This window comes from Penicillium griseofulvum (assembly GCF_001561935.1).
Source record: "Penicillium griseofulvum strain PG3 chromosome Unknown contig_80, whole genome shotgun sequence".
NCBI classification, from domain to species: domain Eukaryota; kingdom Fungi; phylum Ascomycota; class Eurotiomycetes; order Eurotiales; family Aspergillaceae; genus Penicillium; species Penicillium griseofulvum.
This window is the reverse complement of record NW_024467471.1, coordinates 3710584-3738367: the sequence shown is the minus strand read 5'-3', so window position 1 is coordinate 3738367 and position 27784 is coordinate 3710584. Positions and strand designations below refer to the sequence as shown.

General features: G+C 49.0%; 11 protein-coding genes across 11 annotated transcripts; 6 read left to right on the top strand and 5 right to left on the bottom strand.

Moving 5' to 3' along the window:
- Positions 1–596: 596 nt before the first annotated feature.
- Positions 597–1225, bottom strand: PGRI_023440 (uncharacterized protein; the record flags this gene model as incomplete). The annotated part of the gene is made up of 2 exons (XM_040790057.1): positions 597–964; positions 1009–1225. 2 exons carry the CDS (start codon positions 1223–1225, stop codon positions 597–599), a joined length of 585 nt encoding a protein of 194 aa, XP_040647010.1.
- Positions 1226–2829: 1604 nt separating this feature from the next.
- PGRI_023430 (phosphoribulokinase/uridine kinase family protein) lies at positions 2830–3537 on the top strand (the record flags this gene model as incomplete). The annotated part of the gene is made up of 1 exon (XM_040790056.1): positions 2830–3537. The coding sequence occupies one exon, from the start codon at positions 2830–2832 to the stop codon at positions 3535–3537; it is 708 nt and encodes a 235-aa protein (XP_040647009.1).
- A 75-nt stretch (positions 3538–3612) lies between these two features.
- Positions 3613–4195, bottom strand: PGRI_023420 (GFA family protein; the record flags this gene model as incomplete). The annotated part of the gene is made up of 4 exons (XM_040790055.1): positions 3613–3644; positions 3698–3818; positions 3868–4029; positions 4088–4195. 4 exons carry the CDS (start codon positions 4193–4195, stop codon positions 3613–3615), a joined length of 423 nt encoding a protein of 140 aa, XP_040647008.1.
- Positions 4196–4457: 262 nt separating this feature from the next.
- Positions 4458–7185, top strand: PGRI_023410 (translation initiation factor eIF-2B subunit family protein; the record flags this gene model as incomplete). Its single annotated transcript, XM_040790054.1, has 5 exons — positions 4458–4573; positions 4626–5694; positions 5743–6076; positions 6245–6705; positions 6769–7185. The coding sequence occupies 5 exons, from the start codon at positions 4458–4460 to the stop codon at positions 7183–7185; spliced, it is 2397 nt and encodes a 798-aa protein (XP_040647007.1).
- A 262-nt stretch (positions 7186–7447) lies between these two features.
- PGRI_023400 (putative kinesin family protein (KlpA)) lies at positions 7448–10403 on the bottom strand (the record flags this gene model as incomplete). The annotated part of the gene is made up of 4 exons (XM_040790053.1): positions 7448–7624; positions 7678–9242; positions 9297–10317; positions 10386–10403. The coding sequence occupies 4 exons, from the start codon at positions 10401–10403 to the stop codon at positions 7448–7450; spliced, it is 2781 nt and encodes a 926-aa protein (XP_040647006.1).
- A 596-nt stretch (positions 10404–10999) lies between these two features.
- PGRI_023390 (coronin) lies at positions 11000–13245 on the top strand (the record flags this gene model as incomplete). The annotated part of the gene is made up of 9 exons (XM_040790052.1): positions 11000–11033; positions 11083–11111; positions 11162–11221; positions 11290–11432; positions 11486–11534; positions 11585–11688; positions 11742–12203; positions 12255–13005; positions 13066–13245. The coding sequence occupies 9 exons, from the start codon at positions 11000–11002 to the stop codon at positions 13243–13245; spliced, it is 1812 nt and encodes a 603-aa protein (XP_040647005.1).
- Positions 13246–13734: 489 nt separating this feature from the next.
- On the bottom strand, positions 13735–15980 carry PGRI_023380 (Zn(II)2Cys6 transcription factor; the record flags this gene model as incomplete). The annotated part of the gene is made up of 8 exons (XM_040790051.1): positions 13735–14176; positions 14227–14376; positions 14434–14593; positions 14649–14826; positions 14885–14951; positions 15006–15421; positions 15530–15788; positions 15838–15980. The coding sequence occupies 8 exons, from the start codon at positions 15978–15980 to the stop codon at positions 13735–13737; spliced, it is 1815 nt and encodes a 604-aa protein (XP_040647004.1).
- A 259-nt stretch (positions 15981–16239) lies between these two features.
- On the top strand, positions 16240–17419 carry PGRI_023370 (NuoB/complex I 20 kDa subunit family protein; the record flags this gene model as incomplete). The annotated part of the gene is made up of 3 exons (XM_040790050.1): positions 16240–16421; positions 16489–16926; positions 17188–17419. The coding sequence occupies 3 exons, from the start codon at positions 16240–16242 to the stop codon at positions 17417–17419; spliced, it is 852 nt and encodes a 283-aa protein (XP_040647003.1).
- Positions 17420–17770: 351 nt separating this feature from the next.
- Positions 17771–20644, bottom strand: PGRI_023360 (RING finger protein; the record flags this gene model as incomplete). The annotated part of the gene is made up of 6 exons (XM_040790049.1): positions 17771–18800; positions 18865–19633; positions 19688–19928; positions 19984–20378; positions 20441–20550; positions 20604–20644. 6 exons carry the CDS (start codon positions 20642–20644, stop codon positions 17771–17773), a joined length of 2586 nt encoding a protein of 861 aa, XP_040647002.1.
- Positions 20645–21563: 919 nt separating this feature from the next.
- On the top strand, positions 21564–22195 carry nctA (negative cofactor 2 transcription regulator complex subunit BUR6; the record flags this gene model as incomplete). Its single annotated transcript, XM_040790048.1, has 2 exons — positions 21564–21849; positions 21939–22195. The coding sequence occupies 2 exons, from the start codon at positions 21564–21566 to the stop codon at positions 22193–22195; spliced, it is 543 nt and encodes a 180-aa protein (XP_040647001.1).
- Positions 22196–22590: 395 nt separating this feature from the next.
- Positions 22591–27400, top strand: PGRI_023340 (Major facilitator superfamily domain, general substrate transporter; the record flags this gene model as incomplete). Its single annotated transcript, XM_040790047.1, has 8 exons — positions 22591–22599; positions 22650–22757; positions 22807–23489; positions 23540–23764; positions 23815–25180; positions 25576–25987; positions 26039–26285; positions 26341–27400. 8 exons carry the CDS (start codon positions 22591–22593, stop codon positions 27398–27400), a joined length of 4110 nt encoding a protein of 1369 aa, XP_040647000.1.
- Between the last annotated feature and the right edge of the window lie 384 nt (positions 27401–27784).

Below are 27784 nucleotides of genomic sequence, written 5' to 3'. Positions count from 1 at the left end.
AAGCCTTTCTGACCCTACTGCCTCGCCTCCGTATGTTTTGATAATTGTTACCTCCAATTTTACCTTTGTGGGGTAATCGATTTCTTCAAATATATGCATGATGTCAAGCCTTGGGGAAGCCAAAGATGTCGATCTAGCTATCGAAGACGAATTGAGTGCGAGGCGGGGCTATACAGCGTGAGCTTGAACGTTCCCATTTACCTTTTGACCAGTATCACTAAGACTTTCCAGTGCTGTGAGAAATCCTAAGGTATCCAGAAAGTCCAAGCGCAATGCATTGGACCTTCTCAATGATGAGATTGACGGGGATACACCTCGACATTACGTTGATGAGCCTCCCCGGGACCAGAGTCACCCGAGTGGTCTTAGTGATACGGAAAGGTGAGAGATAATTTACGAACAATATCGAGTCAATTCCTAACAATAGTCTATCCAGAACAAAATACGAATCTCGCCACACTCAAAGTGTAGATGAATCGGAGAGACTTGATCAGTTTCAATAGGAATCCAATTATGTTGACGTGTTTACGCATTCTAGATATTGAAATTTGTAAAGGCAAAGAATTGTCTATACTGTTAAAACTCTTGTGTTTTATCTATTCTAGGGGCGCGCTTAGCATGCTTTCCTCCTCTGGCCACCTTCGGAACAAATCCTGAAGATGATCCAGTGGAGCCGAGAGCAGCCCGACTGCAGTCTCATAGCGTGGTCTCTCCAGGCCATATGAATGGGACCGAGAGGGCACAAAGATCTTAGTGCGGTTAAGAGATTCAACCAACTTCTCACTCTCGTCAGAAGTGAGAGACTCCTCCAATATGACCAGGTCGTTTGTCTCTTCGTCTTGCATATGCTGGGCAAGACCTTCCATCAACGTAGTAATGGTAGGGATGAAGCGTGGATCGGAACAGTTTAAGTCCTGGAAAACGGCAAGCATTTCCTTTAGCTGTGCTGTATCAGCATTGCTCTCTATTAACCATCGAAAGATGTAACACTTGCCGCTGAATGTTCACGCCGATCATCATCTGTTTTCGCCTTGCCATCAGGGCGAACCTTTTCCAGTGCAGGGAACACTACTAGCTCCTCGGCGACAGCGTGTCGTGCAAGTTCCCAGGTGAACTGATTTTGAAATCGGGTTTGCTCATCTTCATCTTCAGAGTTGACGATGATGTTGTAATAAGATTCCAGTTTCCGGTGATCATCTTTGATCGCCTCGCTTATCCGAACCATATTGGCTTAGTTATTGTGAACAACCTTAGAAGTCATCTTAACATTTTTTTTTCTTACATTGAATATTACCTGGTTCACTGAAGCCATTATGACGTTTCAACATTTTTATAGTAACTGCGACATTCACGGCATTTCGTGGAACGTGGTTCCGAAGTGTACAACTCCCGATGGATATCCCCTGACGTTACTCTTGAGATAATATGACCCAAATATGTCTTGGAAAGAATTAGCATACTCATTTCCCTTGACCGCATGACCTTGGCCCTTCGGCCTAATATAACATATGCACAGTGCCCGAAGTGCGTGATTTGTTCATTCCAATGCAGGGGCTGGAGGGCCTGAGGGGGTATGCATGGAATATCTTGGGTACATATCTCGTATTCGGGCTTTTTTCCTTGTTTTTTTGTTCATCACCTTCCTGCCATGAATAAATCTTATCAGTGACGGTCCTAGTAAAAGGAGAACGTCGACCTCCCACGACAGCGAGTCGGGACCAGCGGTTAGAGGTTTTTGAGGATATTCCGTGATCAAGTCTGACAGGATCTACAGAGAATCGAGAACCAAGTCAGATTTCATCTCTCAGGACAGATTCCCTGTGGTCTTATACGAGCAGATGAAGGGTGGACTTTGCGGTCGCATCTCCCAGTGGCTATGGTCTGGATGGCGGGGTACGGCGTTTGAAGACACCCCGGATTTTCAAAAGCCATACCAACTTCACCCGGGGGACTGTAAAGCCTGTCGTGAGCACCGCACTACTTGTGATCATACACGACCTCAGTGTTCTCACTGTTGGTCACAACAGCTCTTGTGCTTCTATGTGGACCCCCCGAAACAGAAAAAGCATCGGAAGCCAACAGTCCGTGAAGTGGAAACGATTTCTACATAAGGGTTGATGAAAAATGTGATGTGAATATGACTTGTCTTCTTTGCTATCATCTGCCTTTCGAGGAATTTATCTAGATGGCTGGGGTTTTCTGGGATTTATCATGGTCGCAGGTCTAGCGTCTCGAGGCTATCATAGTCTTATTTGCCATGTTTTTGCCCAGGCATTTTGCGTTTTTGCGTTTTATTTTTATTTGGACAAAGACATTTCACTCGATTTAGATTCCAGTCTCATTTTACCAAAATCAAATGAGGGTTGAAGTTCATAAATTTGATTATAGGGTGTAACACCGGAGAATTGTGCCCCGAAACGATTTTTGGCATCAAAATGGGTCGAACCATCAGCATCTCCAGTTCCCACCCCCACCCCCTTTTTTTGATATAACCCCAGAAAAGGACCCCTTGCGAAGATTCTAATTGAGGAGAAATGCCGAGCCGGGCCAACACCGAGGGCCACTGTGTTGCTTCGGAATACTGTGACCCGATACCCGCTCCACCAACGCATACATAACTTGGCCCTGAACTTTTATCAGGCCATTCGAAGAATACCTGGATAGCTGCCGAATTTGCTCTTTGCTTTGCAGTATGATCCGTTGATTGTCACTAGCCGTGGTTGAGGCATCTACTTCAGTTTGCGTCACTATAGATATATCCATGTGCGATTGATTCAAGGTAAATCCTATCTAGGCCCTCATATTATCCAATCTAACCTCAGCCTACAGATGGAATCCGAATACCGGCGACTGGCAGACGCTATCCGCAACCAGGCCGATGCTCATCCCAAATCACGCTTCCTAGTTGCCATTGCCGGCATCCCAGGTTCAGGGAAGACCACCACAGCCGAGGCAGTAGTGCAACAATTGAATCAGAGCTCAACTTCCCGTGCAGCCCTGCTGTCTATGGATGGCTTTCATCTTTCCCGGGCAGCTTTAGATCAGCTCCCCAACCCCAAAGAGGCACATATCCGTCGTGGAGCTCCATGGACGTTTGACGTGAACCGCTTTGTAGCCTTTATCTCTCAGCTCCGCACATGGGCAGACGAGGTACCCCTAGCAACTCCCTATTCTGGAAACTGGTCGTCAAAAGATGTCATTCATGCACCGACATTTGATCACGAAGCGAAGGACCCTGTCGAGGACGGGATTGCGATCACGCCCGATGCCTCAATCATTATCATCGAGGGCAATTATCTGCTTCTTGATGAGCCCGGCTGGCGTGAACTTGCTAAGCTTGTCGACTATCGCGTCTTTGTCGACTCTGATCCGCTAGAAGCAAGGAGCCGACTGGCCGAGCGCCATCTACGGGCAGGTATTGAGAAGACGCTGGAAGATGGATATCGGCGGGTGGACAGCAATGATTTCTTGAATGCGATCTCCATTCGAGAGAAACTACTAGCCACAGATATGGTTGTGAAAAGCATCACAGTGTGATATGTGTTTTAAGACTACGTGAATAGACAGGCATTGCGCGAAATTGAGCAAACATTCATCCATTTCGTTTCTTCCTTACTCATGAACTTCCTGTTTGTGGAATACATCTACGGATATTCGTCAGTTAAAAGGAGCCAGAGGAGTAGCATACTTAACTCACTTGGAATTTCCGGCATCCAGCTGGCCCGAGCCTTGCAGAAAAACTCCCCTTTGGGAGGTAATGCTTCGGGATCGTCTAAGGATCCGACACAGATGTAGCGAAAATGATCCTTGGCAGCATCCTAATTTCTTTTTTAGATGAAAACTCTCGCGCGCCAAAAGCTGACATACCCCATATTCTAGGATGAAGCTACCACAGTTTTGACAAAATTCTCGATAAATCAAAGCTCCAGATCCGTTATCCGCAACATGTTCTTTCGGTGCCCCTTTGGTGAGATTAAACGCTTCCTTTGGAACTTTGGCTGTGAGGCCATAATTAGTTCCGAAAGCTTTCTGTTCCAACATTCCAGATTTAGCGAAATAACATTCCAGTTCAATTGCCAGTGCGTACCTTGCAGTTGCGGCAATGGCAGAGAGATGTTCTCGCATCGTCATTGGAAGCGAGCTTCAGCTCGTATTCAACATTCCGGCAGAAACATGACCCTGTAAGCGTGGGCATCTTGGAGATTTGGGTTTCTCTGATACTGGGATATACCAAGATGTAATGGCGTTACTAGGCTTTGGAAGGCTAATATTAGTTTGTCGAAATTAAATGAAACAAGTTCGTACTATCTCGAGAGTTGTTTCAACTTGTTTGTTCAATTAGTACTCTACGGTAGCACGATGATGCAATAGTGACGGGTTGCGGAGATCCCGAAACCTTGAAGCTTATCTTATACCTTAACTCTCTATCTTCCAAGGTTCCCATAAACGGATGCAAGATGAACCAGAGCAAAGAGCTTAAGAAAAGGTCTGTAGTATCCTCCTTCATCTGCTCAGACGAAGGAGAAATCAAAGTCGCCCTATTTCGGCGAAGTGAGAAAGTCGCGACCTATCAGTATATACCCCGAAGCCCTTAGTGTCATTTATCTCCAGACTAACTTCTCGAGGCACCACCTCGCTCCCATTTCAGGGAGCATTGAGAGCAACGAAACACCATCAGCAGCGGCATGGCGCGAGATTACGGAGGAGACTACTCTCACCGAACGAGATCTTGAGGTCTGGCGACAGGGAAAACCATACACCTTCTGCGATCCTTCTGTCGGTCGGCAATGGACTATTTTCCCGTTCCTATTTCGACTTAAAACCTGCCGCGAAGGTGGTCGCGGGGAGGAGGGTATTCAGATTGACTGGGAGCATGAAGGCTGGCAGTGGTTTAGCCCCGATACAGTCAAAGATGATGAGAAATTCGGCGGTGTACCACGTCTGAAAGAAAGCCTCCGACGAGTCTGGTTCGAAGGTGAAATGAACGAGCGCGCTAGCAAGGCTCTCATATCAGGCTTAGCAGAACTGAAGGCAGATCACCAGAGTGGATCACACGAGCTCACCTCGATTGCGCTGAAGGCTTTCCGAGACGTTATTGCGCAGATGAGCGAGGACATCGACACAAAGTGGTGGGAAACTGCCCGTATGGCTGCATGGCATCTGTGGAAAAATGGACGAGAAAGCATGGGGGCAGCCACCTTGAATGCATTTCTAGGACTGCTCGCCGACATGGAAGAGATCGTACCCCAGACTCTCAACGGCAAGGTCAAATTGGAACGCTTATTGGCTTTACTTGATCACCATTTGAGCAAGCGCAAAGAAATGCCCATGCGCATCAAAAGCTCCTTTGCGACCTATCTTCGATGTAACTTTCTGCCTACATCAGACACAACCCCTTCGCGCCCTCTTGTCATCCTCAGCTTCTCAGCGAGTTCTACCATACGAGATAGCATCCTGGAGGCCTTCGCATCCCTTCCAATTTCAAATCTGGAACTTAGGATACTAGAATCCCGCCCGCTTTGCGAAGGAGTCACTATGGCGTCTTCCATTCTCTCTGCCTTCCAGTCACGATTTCCCTCGTCTTCCGATCGTCATCTGAAATTAACTGTGTATACGGATGCATCCGCAGCTCTCGCCAGCAATGGGGTGGATTTCGTCCTTCTTGGGGCAGACCGGATCTCGGATTCAGGCGCAGTGAGCAATAAAACTGGATCTTTGCCAACTGTTCTGAGTGCCAAACAGGTTTGCCCTAGCGCCAAAGTCTTGGTTCTCAGTGAGCTGGAGAAGGTGGCCGAGCCTGGTGCCGATGGCAACCATAGCCACGAAAAAAATGACCCGAAAGAGCTACTGAGTTGTTGGGTGGACAGCGGCATGAAAGGAATTAAGGCTCTGGTCGAGGGAACTGAGATGGCAGGTCGAGATAACATCAACTACACAGTCGAGGTCAAGAACATCTATTTCGAATGGATTTCGGCTAATCTCATAGATGCGTATATCTGTGAGGAAGGGACGTTGTACGCCACTGCCATTCAAGAGAAGGCCCAACAGGTAAAACAGAAGGCAGATAAATATTTTGGTGAGCTTTAGTGCCTGGTCAAGACAATGCTTGATTGTTTACTTCTGCTTTTCCAGCTCCGTCTTATTATAAATGACGTCATAGTTTGATACTGCTATGAATGGCCTAAATTTGGATTTCGATTCTATACCGAGCATACCTTTCACAAATTGATTCTACTTCTCATAGTGTCGTTCCAAATGTCGAAAGTATTCCAATCGGGGATTCACACCTTCAATGTTCTCGCAAAAGAGTTGACATTTGAATATGTCGTGCATCGCCCATCCAAGGAAAAAGAAGATCCACACAATCTAATTGTTGTTCAATGCCCTGGCTGGGGCTTGGGATCTGAATATCTTGAAAATGGATTGAAAGCGTTATGGGAACCTGAAGATAGTAGCACAAATGCCAGCCGTTATACTGTCATCTTCTTCCATTCTCGTGGGACGGACGGATCATCCCGGCCAGTGGGTTCTCAGATGAGCAGTATGCCCGATCTAGCCTCCGACTTGGAGAATCTCCGCCATCACCTGCATCTGGAGCGATATCCCGTCTTACTGGGCCACTCGAACGGCGGAGCGATTGTGCTGGGGTATGCAGAGATGTATCCCAGCCGCGTTGGCAAGCTCGTTCTCCTCGATCACCAGTTAGTAGGATTTCAGGATAAGAGACTGTTGCAATTCGAAGCGACGCGCATAGATCCTCGATACTAGGATGCTTGGGACAGTATGCTTGTTCGGAAAACCGATACCGACGAGGATTTTACAGAATCAGTGCGAGGCATGTGGCCTTTGCACTTCTTTCATCCGCAGCAGTATGTACCACAGCTACTACGTGATATCGGCGATCGGAAGCTATCAGTTTGGTGCTATCAAGCTCAGGGTCGATGTGACAAGGAGTTGCTAGATCCAATGCAAATGGTGGAGAGGCTTGGAGATGTGCAAGCAGAAACACTCATCATATTCGGGCGCCAAGATATGATCTGTGGAACAGGAATTGCTGAACGGACAGCAAAGGACATCCAAAATGCCCGACTAATTACCTATGGCGAATGTGGGCATTTCCCTTGGATTGAAAAAAGGGAACAGACAATATTGGATATCCGTAACTTCATTCAAGAGGCAGACTAGCATAACTCTCGCAATATAAACCAAACAGATAAAACTTCCAGAGCTTAGTTCTGTGCATTGTTTAAACCAAATGTATCATTGTCCATACAGTAAATCACACGCTAAGGCAGGAACCGAATATCCCCAAAGGCTTTGACAAAGGACAAGAAACATCAATGACATCAACCAAGACGCCAGGGTAGAGGACAGGATCGTTAGAGACCCCTACCACATAAAGAAAACCAACAAAATATATGCAAAAAGTATTGAGGTATCGTCATAATCAGGCGTCACGAACACGCGCCTGCCGCTTTGCGGTGCCAATATGGGTGTTGTGTACTTTGGTGGCGAACTTCAAGCTGGTCAAAGTCTCCGACATGTGTGCCTGGAGCGGGCTGACCATAACAAACATGAGAGTCTTCGAGTTTCCACCCAAGGAGAATTGGAGCAGGTAGGTGAGCTAGGAAGTGAGTTAGTATCTAGCGAACAGAAATGGGAGCAAAAGAAACATACCTTGCTGTTCCGGTATGGGATGTGGCCTCCCTCTTTGCCTTGGCCGAGTGCTGCAATCACATCGCCCAGAGAGCTCAAGCTACGGTTGATGTTCTGAGTCTCTTTCAGACGCTCGCCTGTTGCACCACTGTGGCTCAGGCGTTCGCTTCCTGCCAAGTCAACGAGGTTCAGCGTACCTTCACTGCGTTCACCGGTGATGTGGTTCTGGCCGGTGAGCTTGAGAATGAAGACAGAGTGGGACCGCGATGAGCGCTCGTTAGCCTTAGTCGCCGCCACCGAGCGGTTGGCATCCGCATTCTTGAGAAGAGACTCAACCATCTCAGGGGAGTCCAGGTTGACAGTGGTAATGTCGGTGATAGTAGTCTTGCCCCGCTGCATGTCATGACGGATCTCATGCTTCTTCTTGTCCAATTCATCCGGATTGCCCAAGAGATCGTTGAGGTTTTCATTGTAAACTTCAACAAAGTTGCCGGCCATTGAGTACCGCCAACCCTTCTCTTCCAGACCTTGCGCGGTCTCGTAAATCTGGTGAACAGCACGTGGGATCATGCCGTCGGCCGATGACATCGTGTGCGTCTTGCCACTACCAGTTTGGCCATAACAGAAAATACAAACATTGTAGCCATCCAGGGCGCTCTGAACAAGCTGGCTAATCTCATCAAAAACCTCAGCGTTCTGGGCGGATGGATTGAATACACGATCAAAGGTGAAAGTGTTATTCTTCCGCGTAATTGTTCCAAGGCTGCTCTTCTCTTCGGGACCAAGGATATTAATCTCCTTTCCATCGTCGGATTCATCGGGATACTGCATGAGAGTGAGGTCGGAGGCAGGTTCACTGTTAAGCGAGGGGCGGACTCGGCAGAACACGCGGATATTGCCTTTGAGCTCTTGCACCTGGTTATGAAGCTTGCGTCGGAGTGTCTCTTCCCTGCGCAGCTTCTCCTTTATGGCCTCTGTTTCAGCAAATGCATCCATCATCTCCCGATTGCACCGCTCAAAAGATTTAGACTGCTCCTCCCTTCCACTTTCAAGGAACTCAATGCGTGCCTTAAGTGCACGAATTGACGACTCTAGCGTGACGCTGTTGCTGCTTACGGTATCCAGGTTGAGTTTGAGTTCCTGCACAGTTCTTCGTTCGCGATCAAGGTCTGCCTTCAGGGCCTGTAGCCTGTCGTGCAATGTCGTAATTTCGCGGTCCTTCCTTTCCAACTCAATTTGGGACTTCTGGATATCAAGTGCAGATTGGGAAGTCAGCTTGCCCAACGCACTTACTCGTGCTGCTTTCTCGCCTTCAATCTCACGATCAAAACGTCGTTTCAGGTCGCGGATCTCCTCTTGATGTCGGCTAGTGATTTTCTCAATTTCTTTCCTGCTTTCTTGTTGGGCTGAATCCAATTCAATGCGCTGGCGCTGATAAAGATCATCCAAAGCAATTTCATGATCTCGCTTATCCTCTTTGCGCGCCTGCTCTGCAGTATGTAATTGGCTTCGCAACGAGTCTAATTCCACGCGTTGGGTAATATTGAGTTCTTTCACCTCATCCCGAGATTTCTCGAGTTCGCTTACTGGACGAAAAGATTAGATTCGTTTCATCATGATCCTTATTCAACTCAACTTACTTCTTGCCTTGTAGAGATCAACCGTCTCCTTAAGACCAGAGCTTGCTTGACCTTGTTGGTTTACCTGGGCCAGCAAGGTCTGCATCAATCCCTCCATACTCTTTTCGCGAGAATCTTGATCCCATTCCGGGCCTGTGATATTGTCAAAACTTCTGATCGAAGACCCTTTGGTCAAAAACGCGGGATGAGAGGATTTATTGACAACGCGTCGTTGGGAATGTGATGGGGTTCGGGAGGGTGCGGTGGGAGCGGTAAAAATAGAAGACGAGGAGGACTGCACATGTCCGGGTGACTTTGGGGTGGTAACAGTGGAAACATTGCGAAACGGGGTGCTGGGCAACACGGGGATAGTTGCCAGGTTGGAAGGATTTGGAGAAGGGACAGGCTTCCCTGACACAGAGAGCGTTGCCGATTCACCATTTCCATTCCAACCTTCATCCAATCCGGAGGACACGGTTCCAACGGGACAAGAAGGGATACGATTGGGAGATAAAGGAAACTGTAGCATACCCTTTCGTTTTCCTAACACACTAGGAGAGGCGTCTTCCATATGGGTATCCAATGCGCTCGCTGCGCGGGGAATCGATGCGCCGACGGGTCTGCGACCGTTGAAGGACGGTTGATACCGGGACATGGCTGATGCTGGGCGTGTGCCGGGGCCGACAGTTGAAGAAAAGGAGCCGTTGGTGGAGCGAGTCACAGGTGCAGTGGGCCGGGACATGGTTGAAGATGAGTACGAGTTGCCTCTGCCATGCGCCTTGGTCGTGGCAGTTGCCTGTCGAGTGACGGATCCAGGTCTCCTTGTTTCCGGGTTTGCGGTTTTCGGGCGGGTTGCTTCCGGCGCTGTTAGTTCATGTTGCGCCAATGATTCAGGATCTTCCATACGCGACATGCTCATAGCTTTGTTTGCGATTGTACCTGGCGCCATGATACCGGAGCGCGAGTTGGTTGTCGCGGAGCTAGCCTCACGTAGGCCAGCCTGTGGTAGGCGCATCCGAGTAGACGCCCTGGTGGTTCGGGTCTGAAGATGGTCAATTATGATCCCATGTACAATGATGGAACACAGACTCAAAGTGGGGGGTTGCTTACCATGTTTTCGCCCTCCATATTGGGATCTGTTGACCGCCAGGTTACCGGCGAATAGAGTATCCGGGCAAGAAGGATGAGCTCACGTCCAGCCACTGTCTGTGTTGGCCACTGGGACTTGAAGTTAGCGACTTGGGATGAAAGGACGAGGTATAGGACATGCCAATGGATGGTCTGGGCAGTAACCTTGGAAGTATGAGCATCAAATGAGCGCAAACTCGTTTCTGGAGGGACCGAAATGCAAAGTAAACAAAGAATTGCTGACTCAGGTGGCGCTAGTCTGAACCCGGCAATGTGATTTACTCGTATTCGTATTACCAAGAATATTTGAAAACAGCACGTGATTATTTCAAGACTCGAATATGAAAGGCTTCAATGTTCAACTGAACAAAAACAGATCAAATTAGACAATATCCTAGAAAATATTTACTATTCTTTGTTGACTCCAGAGTCCTTTTGAAGTTGCCGAAATTAGTATTCGTGGGGCGTGTGCCTCCACTCGGATTCCCGAAACGGCCCCAGTAGCCCCGTTGCTTGAGCTTCTCCAACTCTTTCACCTACTCCTTTTTCCTACCTTTTTTTTTGTCTCTAAGTCTTCGTTTGAACATTTGGTAATCATGTCCGGGCGTTTTGTTCGTTCCTCCAAATATCGTGAGTTAATTCTATAATCCAAAATGCGCCTCCCCGCTGACCTTTACAGGCCACGTCTTCGGGCGATCGACGAGAAAGGTAAGGCTAACTCCTATACCCCCCGATCTCTCATTTTCTAATCTTTGCAGGATCAATGTTACGATAACCTTCGAGTCTCCCGAAACGCCTGGGATACCAACCTCCTCAAGGTGTGTGTTTTGCCTTCCGCATCACCCCTGACGTTTCACTGGCGAACCCGGTCTTACGGTGCATCTAGGTCAACCCGAAACACATTGCGGTCAATTGGGAAGCAGGTGGTGGCGGAGCTTTTGCAATTATTCCTCTTGAGGAACGGGGCAAGCTCCCAGAGCGCATCCCATTGTGCCGAGGCCACACTGCGGTTGTTTTGGACACCGACTGGTAAGGGATTCGAATCTAGAACACCCCCGCCGCAGCTCACTGAAACACTGCAGGAACCCTTTCAATGACGATCTAATTGCCTCTGGATCCGATGACGGCAAGGTATAGTGGGACAGACAACATCTATTAGCTTTGCGACTGACCGATTCCAGGTTTTACTCTGGCGGGTTCCGGAGAACTTCACTGTTCGACCTGAGGCCGATGCCGACGACATCCAGGATCTCGCGCCTATTGGCAAATTGAGTGGTCATCCTAAGTATGAATCCTTGCCCAAACCCGTTATCGCCTCATGCTTACCCCTCCCTGTAGGAAGATTGGCCACGTGCTCTTCAACCCCGCGGCAGAAAACGTGCTGGCAACGGCCTCGGGCGACTATACCGTGAAGATCTGGGATATTGAAGCTGGTGCACCGAAGCTCACCCTTAACATTGGCGATATTGTGCAGTCGCAGTCGTGGAGTGCCAACGGTTCCTTGTTGGTCACTACCTCGCGTGACAAGAAGCTCCGCATCTGGGATGTGCGACAGGAACGCCCGGCTCACGAGACCAATGGCCACACCGGTGCCAAGAATAGCCGAGCTGTGTGGCTGGGAGAGCGTGATCGCATTGCGACTACCGGTTTCTCCAAGATGAGCGATCGCCAGCTGGCGCTCTGGGATATCCGTGCCGTTCGGGAACCCATCAACGGTTTCAAGACATTGGATTCCATTTCTGGTGTGTGCATGCCTTTCTGGGATGATGGAACTAGCATGCTATACTTGGCTGGACGAGGGTGAGTGTCCACGATTGAATCCTTAAACTCGCATTTTCTGATAACCAGCAGTGACGGCAACATCCGATACTTCGAGCTTGAGAACGACAAGTTCGAGTTCCTCTCTGAGCACAAGTCTGCCGACCCCCAGCGAGGAGTTGCTTTCATGCCCAAACGTGGCGTGAACATGCATGAGAATGAAGTCGCTCGTGCCTACAAGACCGTCAACGATCAATACATCGAACCCGTCTCATTCATCGTCCCCCGCCGATCCGAGAATTTCCAGGACGACATCTACCCACCTACCGCCGGAGTGACCCCCGCCATGTCTTCGTCCGAATGGCTGGGTGGCAAGGAGGCACTTCCTCCCAAGATCTCCATGGCCAGCTTATTCGATGGCGAGGGCATCAAGGAGGTGAAAGGAGTTGAAGAAAAGCCAACTGGCTCCATGGATGCACCTGCGCCCAAGCCCGCCGATGCACCTCAAGCCACCGAGACCCCCAAGGAGACTCGCAAGACCCCAGAGCCTGCTTCCCCAAAGCCTGCCCCGGAGCCTGTCTCTGAACCTACTCCCGCTGCGCGCCCCGCCCCATCCATGAAGGAACAGGGTGCTTCAATGGCCGCTATGGTGAACAAGTTCGCCGATGGCGAAGACGCCACCGTTTCCGACGATGACGACTCGAGCTTCGAGGAAGTTCCCAAGCCGGTTGAGCGTCCCACTCGCTCTGTCGCTGCCGAGTCTGCTTCGCCCCGTGTCAGCAGCCCATTGAGGCCGAAGGAGGTTGAGACAAAGCCTCAACCCGCCGTGGCTGCGGCTGTAGCTGTAAGTTCCCTTTCTCCTCATTCACATGTGTTACATTGTGCCAGCTGCTAATAATCTCAGTCCCCTATTGCCCCATCACCCGCTACCGATGCCCCCTCGCCCACCACTTCCATCCCTAGGAATGACATCGAAGAGATCAAGAACCTGCTTGCCGAACAAACGAAGACTATTGCCGACCAGGCACAACAAATGCAAACACTGACCGCGGAGATTGAGGCATTGAAGAGCAAGCTAAACTAAATAATATGATTCTAATTTGAGTCTCTGGAGACTGCTAGGTTGGTCAAATATTATCTAGGTACATTCATTGGGGGACTATCGGATTGGAATCCGGTGTTTGACGTATATGAGGCGGAGTGGATAAGTTTTTTTGTTTCTTTTTAGCGGAATTGTCAATACATTGTCCAGTGAAATCAAAAATTTGGATATTATTTCAATCGCCTGTGTATGTAGTATGGTCTAGCACGGTGGGACCAATAGATTTTGTCGAGTATAAGACTAGTATGAAGCTTGGAATACATGCAAGAATTCATAATATATTACTTATAAATAGGTCAATCCAAAGTGCTACTCGTCAATCGTTTGAGTCATGTTAAAATTTGGACAAGCTGGGGTGTCTATTAAGGCCATGATATATATATTCCTCCTCTGTACACATCTCGATTTTTCCCTAGCGGATGGGGCTCTCCTATTTGGGATATATCATATTTGACACTATTATTAAGGATACTATACATCATCCTCACAATAAGCCGTAGATTGAGAGGGCGAGTTCAAAAAGACATCTTCAAACAAGTTCCCGAAAGGAAACGAGAAAGGAAACGCAATTCCGATGCCATCTTGCGGAACTTGATCAGATAACCCTCCAGTGGGGTTCATCTCACCAATATTGCTTTCGTTATCAAGTTGACACGAACCATTCTGCATCTCAGATCCTGCCGGACGCTCTGGTATCCTTTCGCCATCTTGTGCCTGCACACCTGCAGAGTATCGCCCGAGCAGGGATTCATAAATTGGATAGATGGCCGCAAGTACCGGGAACCGATCTTGCAATTTGTCAAGTATCGACATGCAGAAACGGGCACGATTCTGTGAGATCATTCGGACACCTGTATCGCCTTTGTGTATGTTGACGATATAGATCGCGAGAACCGATAGCACGGGTGCAGTTCTAGAAAAGGGTTAGTAACGCACGGGATGGCGCCTTGTCGGGAGACATACATGCTGGCTGCGGCTGCATAGAGAAGATTATTCGCCACGAGTATTTCGAGCATGTGGGAGATCTCTGTACATATCTCGAATGTCGGCGAGTCTGGCCCGATATTGAGAGAGAATCTTGGATTGCTCCGATGCAAAACTAGTCGGTATTCCCTGTAATTTGGAGTCAGAATGGAGGGACCCTGGAAAGTCATGCAAAAGTTAGCTTACTGGTAAAGTATATGAGTCAATATAGCCCACTTGCTACTATTCGCTGATAAGGACCTGAATTCCGGGGAAAGGGATGAATAGCACAAGGAAATCTGCTCTAAGCAGATATCTTGCGAATGGCCCGTATCTTTGTCGTATTTAATAGTGAAGAATTGATCCACTGTAATATTTGTTAGCAACTTTCCTTTAAAAACCCAGGATGATGGATGTCGAACCCGTCTGAGCTAGTTGCACAACGTTTATCGCAAATGTATTTGCCTCATAGTCGTTGTCTGTCTCTTGAGATCCGCCGACTTGTTCAAAATCTGCTTCTGATAGAGGAGAAACATTGCAAAGTCTTCCTTGTACGTGTGGAGGACGATCGAGAAGCATCGACAGATTTATGTCCATGGCCTAGTCTAGAAAGTCAGACTAGCCATACAGACCTGGGGCTTTGTGGGAAATAACCGACATATATCATCCACCACAATCTTCGCCATAGCTTTCGATCCTTCTCTTCAAGACGCACGTATGACTTTCTAGAATACCGATTAGTTGCCTACGGTCCATATTAGAGGGTTAAGTAAACTCACGTTTGATGCAGTCCTAAAGCCTGCGCTATTCCCACAGAGATACCAACCCAGTACCAAGGGTCTTTGTGCTCTAGAATACCATTCCACCAATAGCACATGAGAAATGTGGCTTGGATGGTCACAATAGAATCGGTTTCATATCCAGCATCATAAAGAGATTTGGCTCTCTGGTAAAAGGTGAGGCTTGCAGCGTATCGGGACACAAATCCGGCATCGGCAATGACAGAATCCGCACAATATACAGTAGCAGCGAGATAAACAGCATTCAAGAGCAAGTGCGAGTATTTACCTTCCTCGAGAGTGACAAGAAACCTTGACTTATCAAGAATAGGCAGTGCAGCAAGTGAAAAGTGGAAGTAAGCGCCGAGAAGGGCCTGACTAGTCTCTTGTGATGGGAGGTCAAAAGCTCCTTCGTACTTAAGACGTTCAGTAGTAGAGATACAAATTCTTTCGATCTCTTGCGTCGTCGAGCTGCCCAGGCGAACCAGCATTGACGCGTGGAGGTGATCCTGAAGTGGACGTACATCTGTCGAACCTCCGAAGGGATTCCCAAATTGTTGAACCAAGTAGTTAAGATTAGAAGAGTCTGCAACATACTGCGTTTTACCGCTTGGTCCAAGAGCTGGGAAACACGGCTCTTGCTGTGGCTTATCTCTATCGTCTTGAGCATGCGTGGCTAGTGGGTTTGAACTGGTCACTCCTTCATACGGCACATTGCGAGAGGTCATCGAGAGACCCCTGCTTGAGCCTGCTTCAGTGGGTAAGATAGGAAGCTTTCGTTTCCTAATTCTAAGTTAGTCCTATCATTATGGCCTAATGTTATGGATCCTACCGTCCACGCTGAGATATAATTAGCTCGCATTGGCGCCGGGCATTCCGGCAGTTGGAACACGCGACACCTTCACTGCGATCGCATTTGACACGCCGGTCATGACACAGGCGACAGGCGACTTTAACTGGACCACTGCGCGGCATTTGACAATCGTGAAAGGCAATTAATCGATTGTATGAAGTCGGCGTCTTGAATTCGGCGAGGTTAGCAAAATTGGACCCATCAAGTCGCCGAATTTTAACACTTCCAATTGGCTGAACTCTTGATATCTGCCCTTTCATTGGACAATCAACACCACCTGCTTGGAAATATCTATAAAAGTTCTCGAACGAGATGAATGAGGTGATTTCACCATTTACACTTGCCTCTCGAGCTAGCAAATATTCTGGTTAGCTAGCGACAATGCTGTTGAATACATCTTCTCGAAATATACTCCGTCGCTCCAATACAAAGCAATGGTCACTAGGTCTCTTGCCCACTATCGCAACGAAACGATACGTACGCACATCTTCAGAACCTAGCAGCTCTACATCTACACCCCTACCATTCAAGAAGGAGAAAGATGGGGCATCCGGGTATCTTCTGTACGTCAGATAAACCAATTAATAACTTGCATCCGATTGATCTGTACTAACATTTTCCCGCTATTAGGGCAAAAGCCGATGATCTAGTCAACTGGGGAAGGCAAGGCTCCCTGTGGCCCTTGTCATTCGGACTAGCCTGCTGCGGAATCGAAATGATGCATACCTCAATGCCACGCTACGACCAGGATCGCCTGGGCATTATTTTCCGCGCCTCGCCACGGCAAGCCGATGTCATGATAGTGGCCGGTACGGTAGTCAACAAGATGGCACCGGCAGTGAGACAACTATATGATCAGATGCCGGATCCGAAATGGGTGATCAGCATGGGCAGTTGTGCCAATGGTGGAGGATATTACCACTACAGTTACAATGTTGTACGCGGTGTGGACCGCATCGTGCCAGTGGATATCTATGTGCCTGGATGTCCACCAACTGCCGAGGCACTTCTGCAGGGGATTTTTCTTCTACAGAAGAAGATGCGTAGGACCCAGGTTACCAGGATGTGGTATAGGCGTTAGGTGAATGTTGAATTAGGGTATATATCGTGACGAAATCCAATGCTGTCACAGTTATAGAAGCTATGTATGCTGTTTGCTACAACATACGTAGTAGTTTGCTTGCTATTTTACAGGGGTATAAATACCCTGTATCTTAATAGTTTCTCCAATGCAGATCCATCTTCCTCATCTCTCACATTGCATGTTCAGTAATACCTTAGCTCAAGTGTAACAATGAAGCGTTTCTGTCGCAGTCTAAATTGTTTCAGGCACAGCGATGACAGGGAGTCCAGGAAATCCCCAGTCCAATCATCAGTCCAATCCCCAGTACAATCCATCATCTCTAGATTTCTTCATGAGGACTCCCCGGACCAATCCATCATCATCCTAGTTCCTGACGAGGAATCCCCGACCCAATCCATCATCTCTCGATTTCTCCACGAGGACTCCCCGGACCAATCCATCATCGTCCTGGTTCCCGACGAGGAATCTTCAGCCTAATCAATTATCACCCTAGTTCCTGGGGGGCCTCTTCACGTCCAGTAGCTGGTACATATGTTGTACTGGTAGACGATTTAGCTACAAGGATCACATGGATCTTTTTCTTTTCAACATCAAACAAGGAATCACCGCAGCAAGGCACAGATAGAATAGAAAATTCATTTTCACCACTTGGAGTGGCATTGCCTCTATTCATAAGAAGCCGTTTCAGATAGCTTACACAAATCCCATATCTACTGTTGAACAAGCTCACATACCAGCTCAAGGAGATAACATGCAAGAAAGTGAGAGAACAACCCTTGACGCCATGTCCCATGATTTTGTACGGAAAGCAAAAATCAAACTCCAAGCTTAAAGTTCATCTTCGTACTTGTAGTTGATGCGACGGCCCGCCACCATACGGTCCTGCCGGCTATCACGGCGGCGGCCAGACTTGGCCTTTTCACGATGCTGCTGCTCACGCTCAAGGCGTTCCTTATTGCGTGCTTCGCGCTCAAGTGTGTAAGGGTCTTTATCGGACTCGGCCTTCTTGGTCGAGGCTCCGTTCGTGTCTCTACTACGCTCCTCATCGCCACGTTTCACACGACGGGCTTGGGGATGGTCGCCGCCGGCGGTAGATGGGGATCGATCGCGGCGAGAACGCTTGCGATCACGGTCACGGTCACGATCACGATCACGATCACGCTCCCTTGGTCGATCTCGGTCCCGCTCGGGAGCTCTGTCTTTATCGCGGTCGCCCTCACGGCGACGTTCGCGATCAGAGTCGCGGTCTCTACCACGTCGATCGCGGTCTCGGTCTCGGTCTCGGTCTCGGTCACGATCACGATCACGATCACGATCTCGGCGTCGGAGATCTCGGTCCTGTTCTCGTGATCTGTCGTCTTCGCGTCGACTACCTCTATCCTTGGTGGAGCGGTAGGTGCTGCTGATTCGGCTTGCTAAATCCCGCGACTCTGGGGCCTCGGAGGACGCCCTGATCCTGCCATTTGATTCATCTTTCTCTGCAATCTTGTCTAGGCGACCAGAGGGACGGACATCACCGTTTCGGCTTGAGCTGCGGCTACGGCTGCGATGACGACGAGAGCGTTGCGAACGGTGCGTGGTTCTTCTATCCCGCTCCCGATCACTGTCGTGATGGCGGCGTCGCGAGGATGCGCGGGATGGGGAGCGAGAGTGACGAGCGTCGGATTGTAGCTCATCAACCCGATCTTGGCGTTTGATTTCTGCCTCACGCCGACTCTCACGATCGTCTTCAGTACCATGAACAGATAGTGAACGGGGGCGAGCGGCTGGATTCTGTGAGGGGGATTGGGATCGAGACTGCGCACCTTGGGACACGGCAGTGGATGTAGCCCTTGTGCGATCGTCCTCAGTGGGTTCACTATTGACAGTTAGAATTTATATCGTCAAGACAAAACAAAAGACAAAAGAGGGGAAGGTCTTACCCAGAAACACTTGCTCGTCCTTGAATCTGGAAGCCACGTTGTCGTAGCACACTGGTATTGGGTAGCCCCTGCCGCATGGCACGCGGAGCAGCTGGGGCACCTTCGACGCCAGGTCCCCGTTCTTGTCCATACCGACCATATCTGTATTGGCCATACCCATTACTACCGTATCCAGGGCCAGTTGGTACAGAATTATCAAGGCTGTCAATGGTGGGAATTCCCTGGGGTTGGTGTGTGTTTGTTGGGAGATCTGAATTACCCGGTACATTGGGTTCAGTTTCACCTGATTGTGTAGTCTCATTTGCTTGGATGTTACCTTGGGCATCCATTGAAGTACCGTTCAGACCATTAGGCATGCTTGGGTTCTGATTGGGGTAGCCTGAGTTAGCACCCTGACGGTAATGACCTTGCATGGGTCCAAAGCCACCACGACCGGAGCCATGAAACTGGCCCCGGCCTCGACCTCGGTAACCGCCACGACCATAACCGCCGTAGTAACCAGACTGGTAGTCTGAGTGAGAAGGGTAAGCAGACATATTAGACCCGCCAAATGCTCCGCCATAAGGAGGACCCGTGCCATTTGCGAAAGCATTTGGATTGAATTTATTTTGGCCGCCTTGCCACATATTGTTGTTCTGTTGGGATGCGTCCCATCCTAAGGATCCATACATGCCCCCGCTGTAGTTCATCCCAGAGTTCATGCCCATGCCAGCCATGTTCATTCCGTACATTCCCTGATTTGCCATCGGGTCCATCCCCATGGGCATACCTGTGGAGAGATTAGCGAGGTCGAAACGGCAAAAATTGGTAATATTGATCTTACCCATCGCGTTCGGGTAATTGAACATGCCAGCCATAAAAGGATTCATGCCGTTCCCGTTCCAGCCCATCGCGGGGAAGTTGCCGGTCATGTTCGGTGTCATCGAGTTGGTACCGGATTCTCCAGGAACTTCCTCTGCCGTGGGAGCAGGTTCTCCATTTACTGGAATTTCGTTGACTGCGGCATCTTCAGTCATAGACTCAGGGACCGGTTCGCGGTTGAGTTGATCGCCAGTTGCCTCGGGCTAAACAAAGGGTTAGTTTAGGAAAGTAGAGTGTGTGACAGTAGTAGGAAATTACCTGAGCTGGCTGATCTGCCGAATTCGAGACATTTGGCCCTGGAATACTCTCTCCAACTGTGTCCGGAGCTGGTGTGTCTATTCCCGGTTCTTGAGGCTTTGAATCTGCAGGCTCTGTAGGACACGGAGGTAGAGGTGCGTCGGTTTCCACAGATGTCACAAGTTCATCCCTATTTTGATCAGGGAATGAATCCTGGGCAGGTGTTTTTGTCTCTGCAGGAGTGACAATGGATGGTGTTGGAGGTGCCGTAGATTGGCGGTCCTTTTCCCGCTTCTTTTCTTCAGTGCGCAGGAAAGCCTTGAGAGTGGTTCGTAGAGCCTTGTTTGGTTTGCAGAGATCGGGAGAGACAGGGGTATGTGTGCAGACGGGACATGTATCAGAGAGGGAAGCTTGGCCTAGAACAGATATCAGATTAGCTACCATTTGCGACAGGTGCGAAAGATTGGTTCCAACATACAGGTCTCGCAGATAGACTGGTCACAACAGGGGAGACGAAATGCATTCACCGCCAGCTTATTGCAGATGGCACATCGTAACTTGAAAGGGATCTCATCTTGGGCCAGGGTACTGCAGAATCATTAGCATCATTCCGAATTTTTGATCGGCATGTGAGTACGTACCTGGCAATGTCCATGAGACCAGGCACATCCGCCACCGCCATGGCTGGTGATGGCTGGTGATGGCTGGAGATATTAGATAACCCTGATTAGACAGAGAGCTTCAGGGACATGGCTTCAATGTCTGGTAAGAAGTGTAGAGGTTGATGCTTGAAATTGGTCGGAAAAACTATTTCGCCGAAGTTACATGTCAGAGAGAAGTAAGAACTGAGGGATGACGTGGAGCACGCAAACAAGGCGCATTGTAGATATGATGAGACCCCTCAGATTAGATCAAGTTATTTTTGGTGTTCACAGAAGAAACAGCGATACGCTTATGGTTTCATCTGGTTCAACTCGACGTTTTTGGATTTATCGTCATCGGGTATTCTACGGGTGCCTAGAGAGGGGGGAGAAAGCAGATACTACCTACAATATACAGATAATTCAATATATTGAGATTTGAATATATAGAACAAAGGAATAGAGGAGGAGTACTCCATACAGGGAATAGGGATAGATAATATAATAAAAGACAAGAGTCAGAAAGGTGAAGAAGAGAATATAACAAAGAGAAGATGGAAAAAATAAGAACAAAAATGTAAAAAAGTAAAAAATAAAAAAATAAAAAAAACAGTCAAAACAGTCAAACCCGGTAAAAACATTACCAAAAAAACACACGACGGAATTTAAAAAGGACAGCGGCGCCCGAGTCGGGTTGTTGGATTCTCCTCTCCAGGGAGCTTGGGCCACCTACTTTTTCGCGATTCCACTTAATAAATTTTTTTTTTCTTGACCATGACAGAGGACAATTATCGGCCTCGCTCTCCTGATTTCTCTCTTCCTCCTCCTCAACAACACGTGCTTCCGAGTCCAATTACATCTTATACATCACCATTCTTCAATTCATACCAACCATACCAACGAAATCCAAGTCGCGTGTCCCAGCAGTACGTCCCGCCATATCAGCCAGACGACTCTGACATGGCTCGTCGCTCAAGCCGTCTTGCTCAGTCAGACCACGCCCCTATTCCCGACCATATGCCTGAAGCAATTCAACCTATGCCTGAAGCAATCCAACCAATCCCAGAGCCGATCGCAATGGCGCCAGTCCCCGCTGTTGCGCCGGAGACAGAGGAAGAGATGCCGCCGGCCCCTCCAAGTGTGGGGATTGAAGTAAAGACCAAGTTCCCCGTGGCGCGCATCAAGCGCATCATGCAGGCCGATGAGGATGTCGGTAAGGTTGCTCAAGTAACACCGATTGCTGTGTGTAAGTACATCCTTTGCGCGTCCCTTGAACGATATTTTTTTTTTTTTTTTCATGTTTGCAAGATGTACTGACCAGTCACTTTCTTATAGCCAAGGCTCTCGAACTCTTCATGATATCCCTCGTCACCAAGGCGGCACAAGAAGCAAAGGATCGCAACTCAAAGCGCGTCACAGCTTCGCATCTTAAACAAGCCGTCGCCAAGGATGAGGTACTTGACTTCTTGGCCGACATCATCTCTAAGGTCCCTGATCAACCTGCTAGTCGGAAGCACGAAGATGAGGGGAGCGATCAGAATGAGGGTCGCCGTAAGCGGGGCGGGCGGCGACCGAAGGATGAGAGTGATTGAGCTTGACCCGTAAATGATTTGACGACGTGCTAGATGGGATTGGTATCAGGCGCATAAATTCATGGGGGTTTTATTTTTTGGGCGTTTAAATAGTGGGAGGCAGATCTGGGAGCGCATTTCTCTGTGAATATTTTTGGTTTTGGAGACTCGAATGAGTCGAGTACCCCTTACACGCACGGTCTTTTTATTCAAACTGGACCTGGACTGACATTTTCTTCTTCGCTGGAACTGGAATATGTATGGCTGTAACTGTATAAATTTGGATTGTTGCGCATGTAGTATATTGGAAAGGCGATGCCCGTAATTGTAAAGCGGCGATCAGCGCGATAAACACCGTCTCCACTAATCCTCAACCCCGTCACTTTCATTCTGTGAGATCATGCTGTCCTCACAGAATGGACTTTGTACGTGCTCGTTCCTTCTCTATGGATCCCTACTAATATACTTAACACAGTGGTCTCGTCTTATCGGCGGCTCGCGCGCGCTGCCCAACAAATCCTCCAAGGCCACCTCGCCCACGGAACGTATGACTGCCTTTAAGCGTGCCTGCAATGCCCTCCAGGTACCAACACCATGTCCGCTTCCATGACCCCAACTAACTCAATTGATAGCAAATATGGCGTGCAACAAATAATCCTTCTGGCGAACAATCGGTTGCGCACGCGCGGACGTACGTTGAACGACTCAATTCGATTCTGAGCGAGGAAGCCCGCGGGCCCGCACCGCACCCCTGTGTCGCCTATGCAGCATCTTCCCAGGTTTTTGTGACAGTGACCAAGCTTGCCCTCTCTTTTTATGATGAAGGAGTCATCCGATCAGCCACGGTATTCTTCAACACGCTGATCGATGCGGAAGTGGATGGGGTTGTGGACAACCGATTGTTCGCCCGGGCGATGGTTGATCTAGTCCGCCGCGCCGAAAAGACCTCGGATGAGATCGAGGGCCGACTCGTCGAGCTGCTGTTTGGGATTGCAAACAACATTCGTCTTCAGCCTGTTATCCTGCCCGCATGGTTTGTGCCTCGGGTAACACCCACTGCCCAGGATAGCGATTCCCAAGCCCCAAGTGGGACGGAGTTTGCAGGAGCTACGAGGAAGGACGAATTTCCTCTGTTCTATCTGCTGGTGGACTATGTCCACCATGAAGGGCGCGCCGGCGACTTTGCCCGTACGGGTTTGCTCTACCTCATTGAAACCGCGTCGCGGTCCAAGAATCTAGAAAAGTGGCTGATCGAAAGTGACCTGGCTACGCTCATGGCCACTGGACTGGGTGCGCTATACAGCCAGCTGGGACAGTAAGTTTGTTTCTTTGATCGATATGGAACAGTACACTAATTGAATATAGCTTGTCATTTACTCCCACCGACGAGGACGAGAATGTTCCTCACATTATTGCGTTATCTGATCACGCCAAAGAAGAGACCGCTTTGCAGCCAACTCTAGGTCAAACAATGGATGCATTCATGTCATATCTGTTATTTTGGCAGGATACAATCGACCATTGCAAATCGGCTGAAGTGAACGACACTTTGCTAGATCATTTCCAGGTGCTGTTTCTGGAACAACTCCTGTCAGTATACCCTCGTCGCTCTGGGATAGATTCATCACTAATCCTAACAGATACCCCTCCTTGTTAGAATCATCAGATGTAGCTGGTGGCTCAACAGCGGCGGTGCTGACCTACATGTGCCGCATCCTTGATTCAATCGATCAAGGCGAATTGGTTCATCGAATCCTACATTTCTTACTAGCATCTTCCCCTCAACCCGAGGAGCAAATGGACATGTCTGCGAGTCGACGGAAATCGCTGAATGTGCTAGCTGCGCTAGCGTCCGAAGCGGCTCAACCATCACCGTCACTATTTAATCTTCGCGATTTGGCCCTACTGGGACTCCAGTCATCAAACAGCCAGACAGTTTTAGCCACACTGCGCCTGTTAAACACCGTTCTTCAAAGACACCATCTATTTGCACGGGCGCTAATCCATACCATTCCCACTCAGCCCGCACATCAGCGCCCGGTTGGCGCTTTGAATGCTGAGCTAGAGCAACTTTTGGTTATGGGAACATCCCTCGTCCATGACCCTACGCTGAATGAGTCGTATGACAATTATGTTGCAGATGCGACATGTGTGCTTGAATCCCGCCTGTGTCTGCCCATTTCATCGATGGAAGAAGACGAGGAGACGCTACCCCTACCATTACCGCTCCAGCAAGACGATCCAATAGTGCAGGCCCTCTTCACGTGCTTTGAATCTTTCTTTACTAACAGTGTCATTGTCAATCTGGCATTAACAGGTGTGTTCATGAGCCTGGCATCTTCACATCTCTTCTCTTTGGACGGGTTGGTGTTGGTTGATCCCAACCAATATGAGGCCCCATCCTCCGAAGAAATCGACGACGAATTTGAACACGTTCGTCGGGCCTATCAGGCACCAACTTGGCCTACCACAGCTGCTCCGACATTGACATTAGCGCTCCAAAAACTCGTGAACCAGGTCCGACAATGGCAACGAGAACTCCCTGACTTTGATGTACTGCTTGCTGCCCGACGAGAACTCTTGCACCAGGAAGATCGCCCACAGACGCCAGACCGATCACGGGAGCCCTCGGAGGCTCCAGTATCTTTAACGGATCGCTCCCGCCCGTCATACCCTGGTTCGCCGGATGCCTCTACTCTAGGTTCCCGTGGCCGGTCTCCGTACCCTGTATATTCGCCCCCTATGTTTTCTAGTCGGGATCGGGATGGATCCTCTGTCCTTTCCGACTCGCGAGGATCCTTGAACACCCGGGCTGTAGCCGCTGAAGCTCTTCGCCAGCGCCTTTCTATGCCGTTCCCGCCTGCACCCGCGGATCCACAGTCCCCGTCTGCTGAGGAAGAGGCATCAGGTTCAGAAGATACTAAGGATGGGCCTGTCGCGACTCTTGGACACGTGCTGACGAATGTGGTGATTCTTTATGAATTCATCCTAGAGCTGTCGGCAGTAGTACAAGTTCGGGGAAGCTTGTTTGAAGAGGCAGGATACGACTGTTAGGAAAGGGGTTTTGTACGGAGTATATAATGGGGTATACCTAGGCATCAGGATACTGTTTTCTTTCTGCCTGACAAATTCATCAAAAATATAAGAATTTGATATGTATAAGAATAGTACCCGTATACCCGTATACCCGGAAGCCAAGTCGGCCCCCTAACCCCTGGAAGAGAAACTGCCAAGACACCGTGCCAGATTCGCTTGCGACGATTGGCAACTTGGCTTACACGTACAACATAGAACTGTTCTCTTTCCTTTCTGAAACCTTTGACAATGGTCTGATTTTACCCTCATTTATACTATCCGATCGAACTTCTTTTTATATATACCCTCACTTGACGGTATGACAGACCAAGATGGCCTCCATACGTCATGAGTCTCTCGACCGCGAGGACCGCGAGGATGCCCCATTCCTCGACTCCCATCCGAGCACCTCCGGTCCAGCCCATCGTCATGTACATAGCAAGCCGAGTATAGGCAGCCGCCCAGTGAAGGCCAATGCCTCCGCCAGCGCCATCAGTTTCCGCCTTAAGGCGATCCTATTCGCCATGGTCCTCGCTGTTGAAGTCGGCTTCGCTTTCCTGGAGGGCCCACTGGTCCGGATCATGGAGTCTATTGCTTGTCGCCAGTATTTCTTAGTTGTGGATCCGACTAAGATCGGCATGGATGGACAAGTGCCCGAGGCCATGTGTAAGATCGGCGAGGTACAAGCTGAACTGGCGGCTGTGAAAGGCTACCATATGTTCTTTGATGGGTCACTGAGTACGTTAATCTGAATATTTAGGACGAAAATATTCTCTAATAAGTTCGCAGGCGCTCTTTTGGCGATTCCCTACGGTCTGCTGGCAGACCGTCGTGGCCGCAAATCTACACTCGCTTTGTCTATTCCCGGGTTTGGGTTGAATGCAATCCTTACACTCGTTATGTTGTGGTTCTCGGATATCTTTCCCTTGCGCGCGCTTTGGTTTACTGCCTTGACGTGGGTGTTTGGCGGTGGTCCAGTTGTGTCTTTTGCGATTATATGGACTATGATGGCCGATGTAACCAACGAGGCAGAAAGGTATGTTACTCATCTAACTTGAGTATATTTTATAGGTGCTAATTAAGTGGTATAGAGCGGGTATCTTCTTTCAATTTGCCATCGTATCAATGGGCGCCGACTTCGCTTCAAGTGCTGTTAGTTCCTATCTGATGACCTTGAATCCCTGGATACCATTGGTGATTGGATTCGGAATTGTAATGGCGGGCATGATGCTCATCTTGTTGCTACCGGAAACGAAGCATGCACTCCCACCCCGTAAAGCCGAACCATCAAATGTCGAGCTGTCAGATCTGACAGATGAGCCTGAACCAAAACATTCTTTACATGATCTCAACGAACGGGAACCACATTGCGCAGAACCCGACATGAATGGTGATCACGAGGACGAACCGCCGTCTTGGAGCATCCCCTCATACTCCCACCAATCTATTCTGGCAAAGGTCCGCGCAAATTACCGCTTCTACCTCAAGCCCTACCGGTTCATTCTCAATCGAAAACCAGTGCTTCTCCTTCTCACTGCATTCCTGGTATACCGCCTGAGCCGTGGCTCATCCTGGTTTTTGGCTCAATACATATCGACCCGTTATTCATGGACACTGGCGCAGTCTAACTTCCTGGTATCTGCTCGTCCGACTGTCTCAATCCCACTATTTCTCTTCGGCCTACCTTTCCTCAAAAGCCGAGTCCTCAACCCCCGACTTTCATCGACAGAAAAAGACCTCTGGCTCGCGCGGCGTAGTATATTCTGCCTTACAATTGGAACCCTTGGCATTGGTCTCTCCCCGAGCATCGCGACTCTGATCCCCAGCATGGTCATCCAGACTTCAGGATCGGGCTTCGTTTTCCTTGCTCGCTCTATCATTACCACTTTGGTTGAACGTGATGAGACCGCGCGTTTGTTTACTGCGATCGAGATTATCCAGTCATTGGGAAATGTGGTTGCGAGTTTATCTATCACGACAGTCTTCCAGATTGGACTGCGTCTTGGTGGGTTCTGGATTGGTCTCGCGTGGATGATGACCAGCACGCTCTTCTGCTTAGTTGGAATAGCCATCTGGAGTTTAAAACTGCCCCCAAGTTCCCCGACACCGGAATTCGTGGTGGATGATTACGATGGGGAAGACAGGGCGTGATCCTATAGATCTTGTATACTATTCATAGCTCCTGTGCGCATTCAAAGCGTGTTTTCTTTTTTTTTTTTTTTGGGAGGGAACCTGCTATATTAATGTATATCTTTGTATGGAAAAGATCAAACAAACCACATAGAGCCTTGGATCCCAAGATCCCTCGATGTCTACCTCGTACTCCTACCTACAGCGCTTATGCTTGTACAAGAAATGCGAGTTGATGCCTTAAGGCATAATACCACGTGACAGCTCCAGTCGCATGTGAAGATCACCAGCTTGTCGACTAGACTCCACTATCTGTCTCAACTTGTGCTCCTGGCGCATTCACCCTTGCTTAGCGCATGACGTGTTGGTGATTGAGCCCGTATCAAAGCTCATTCTGCCCAAAGC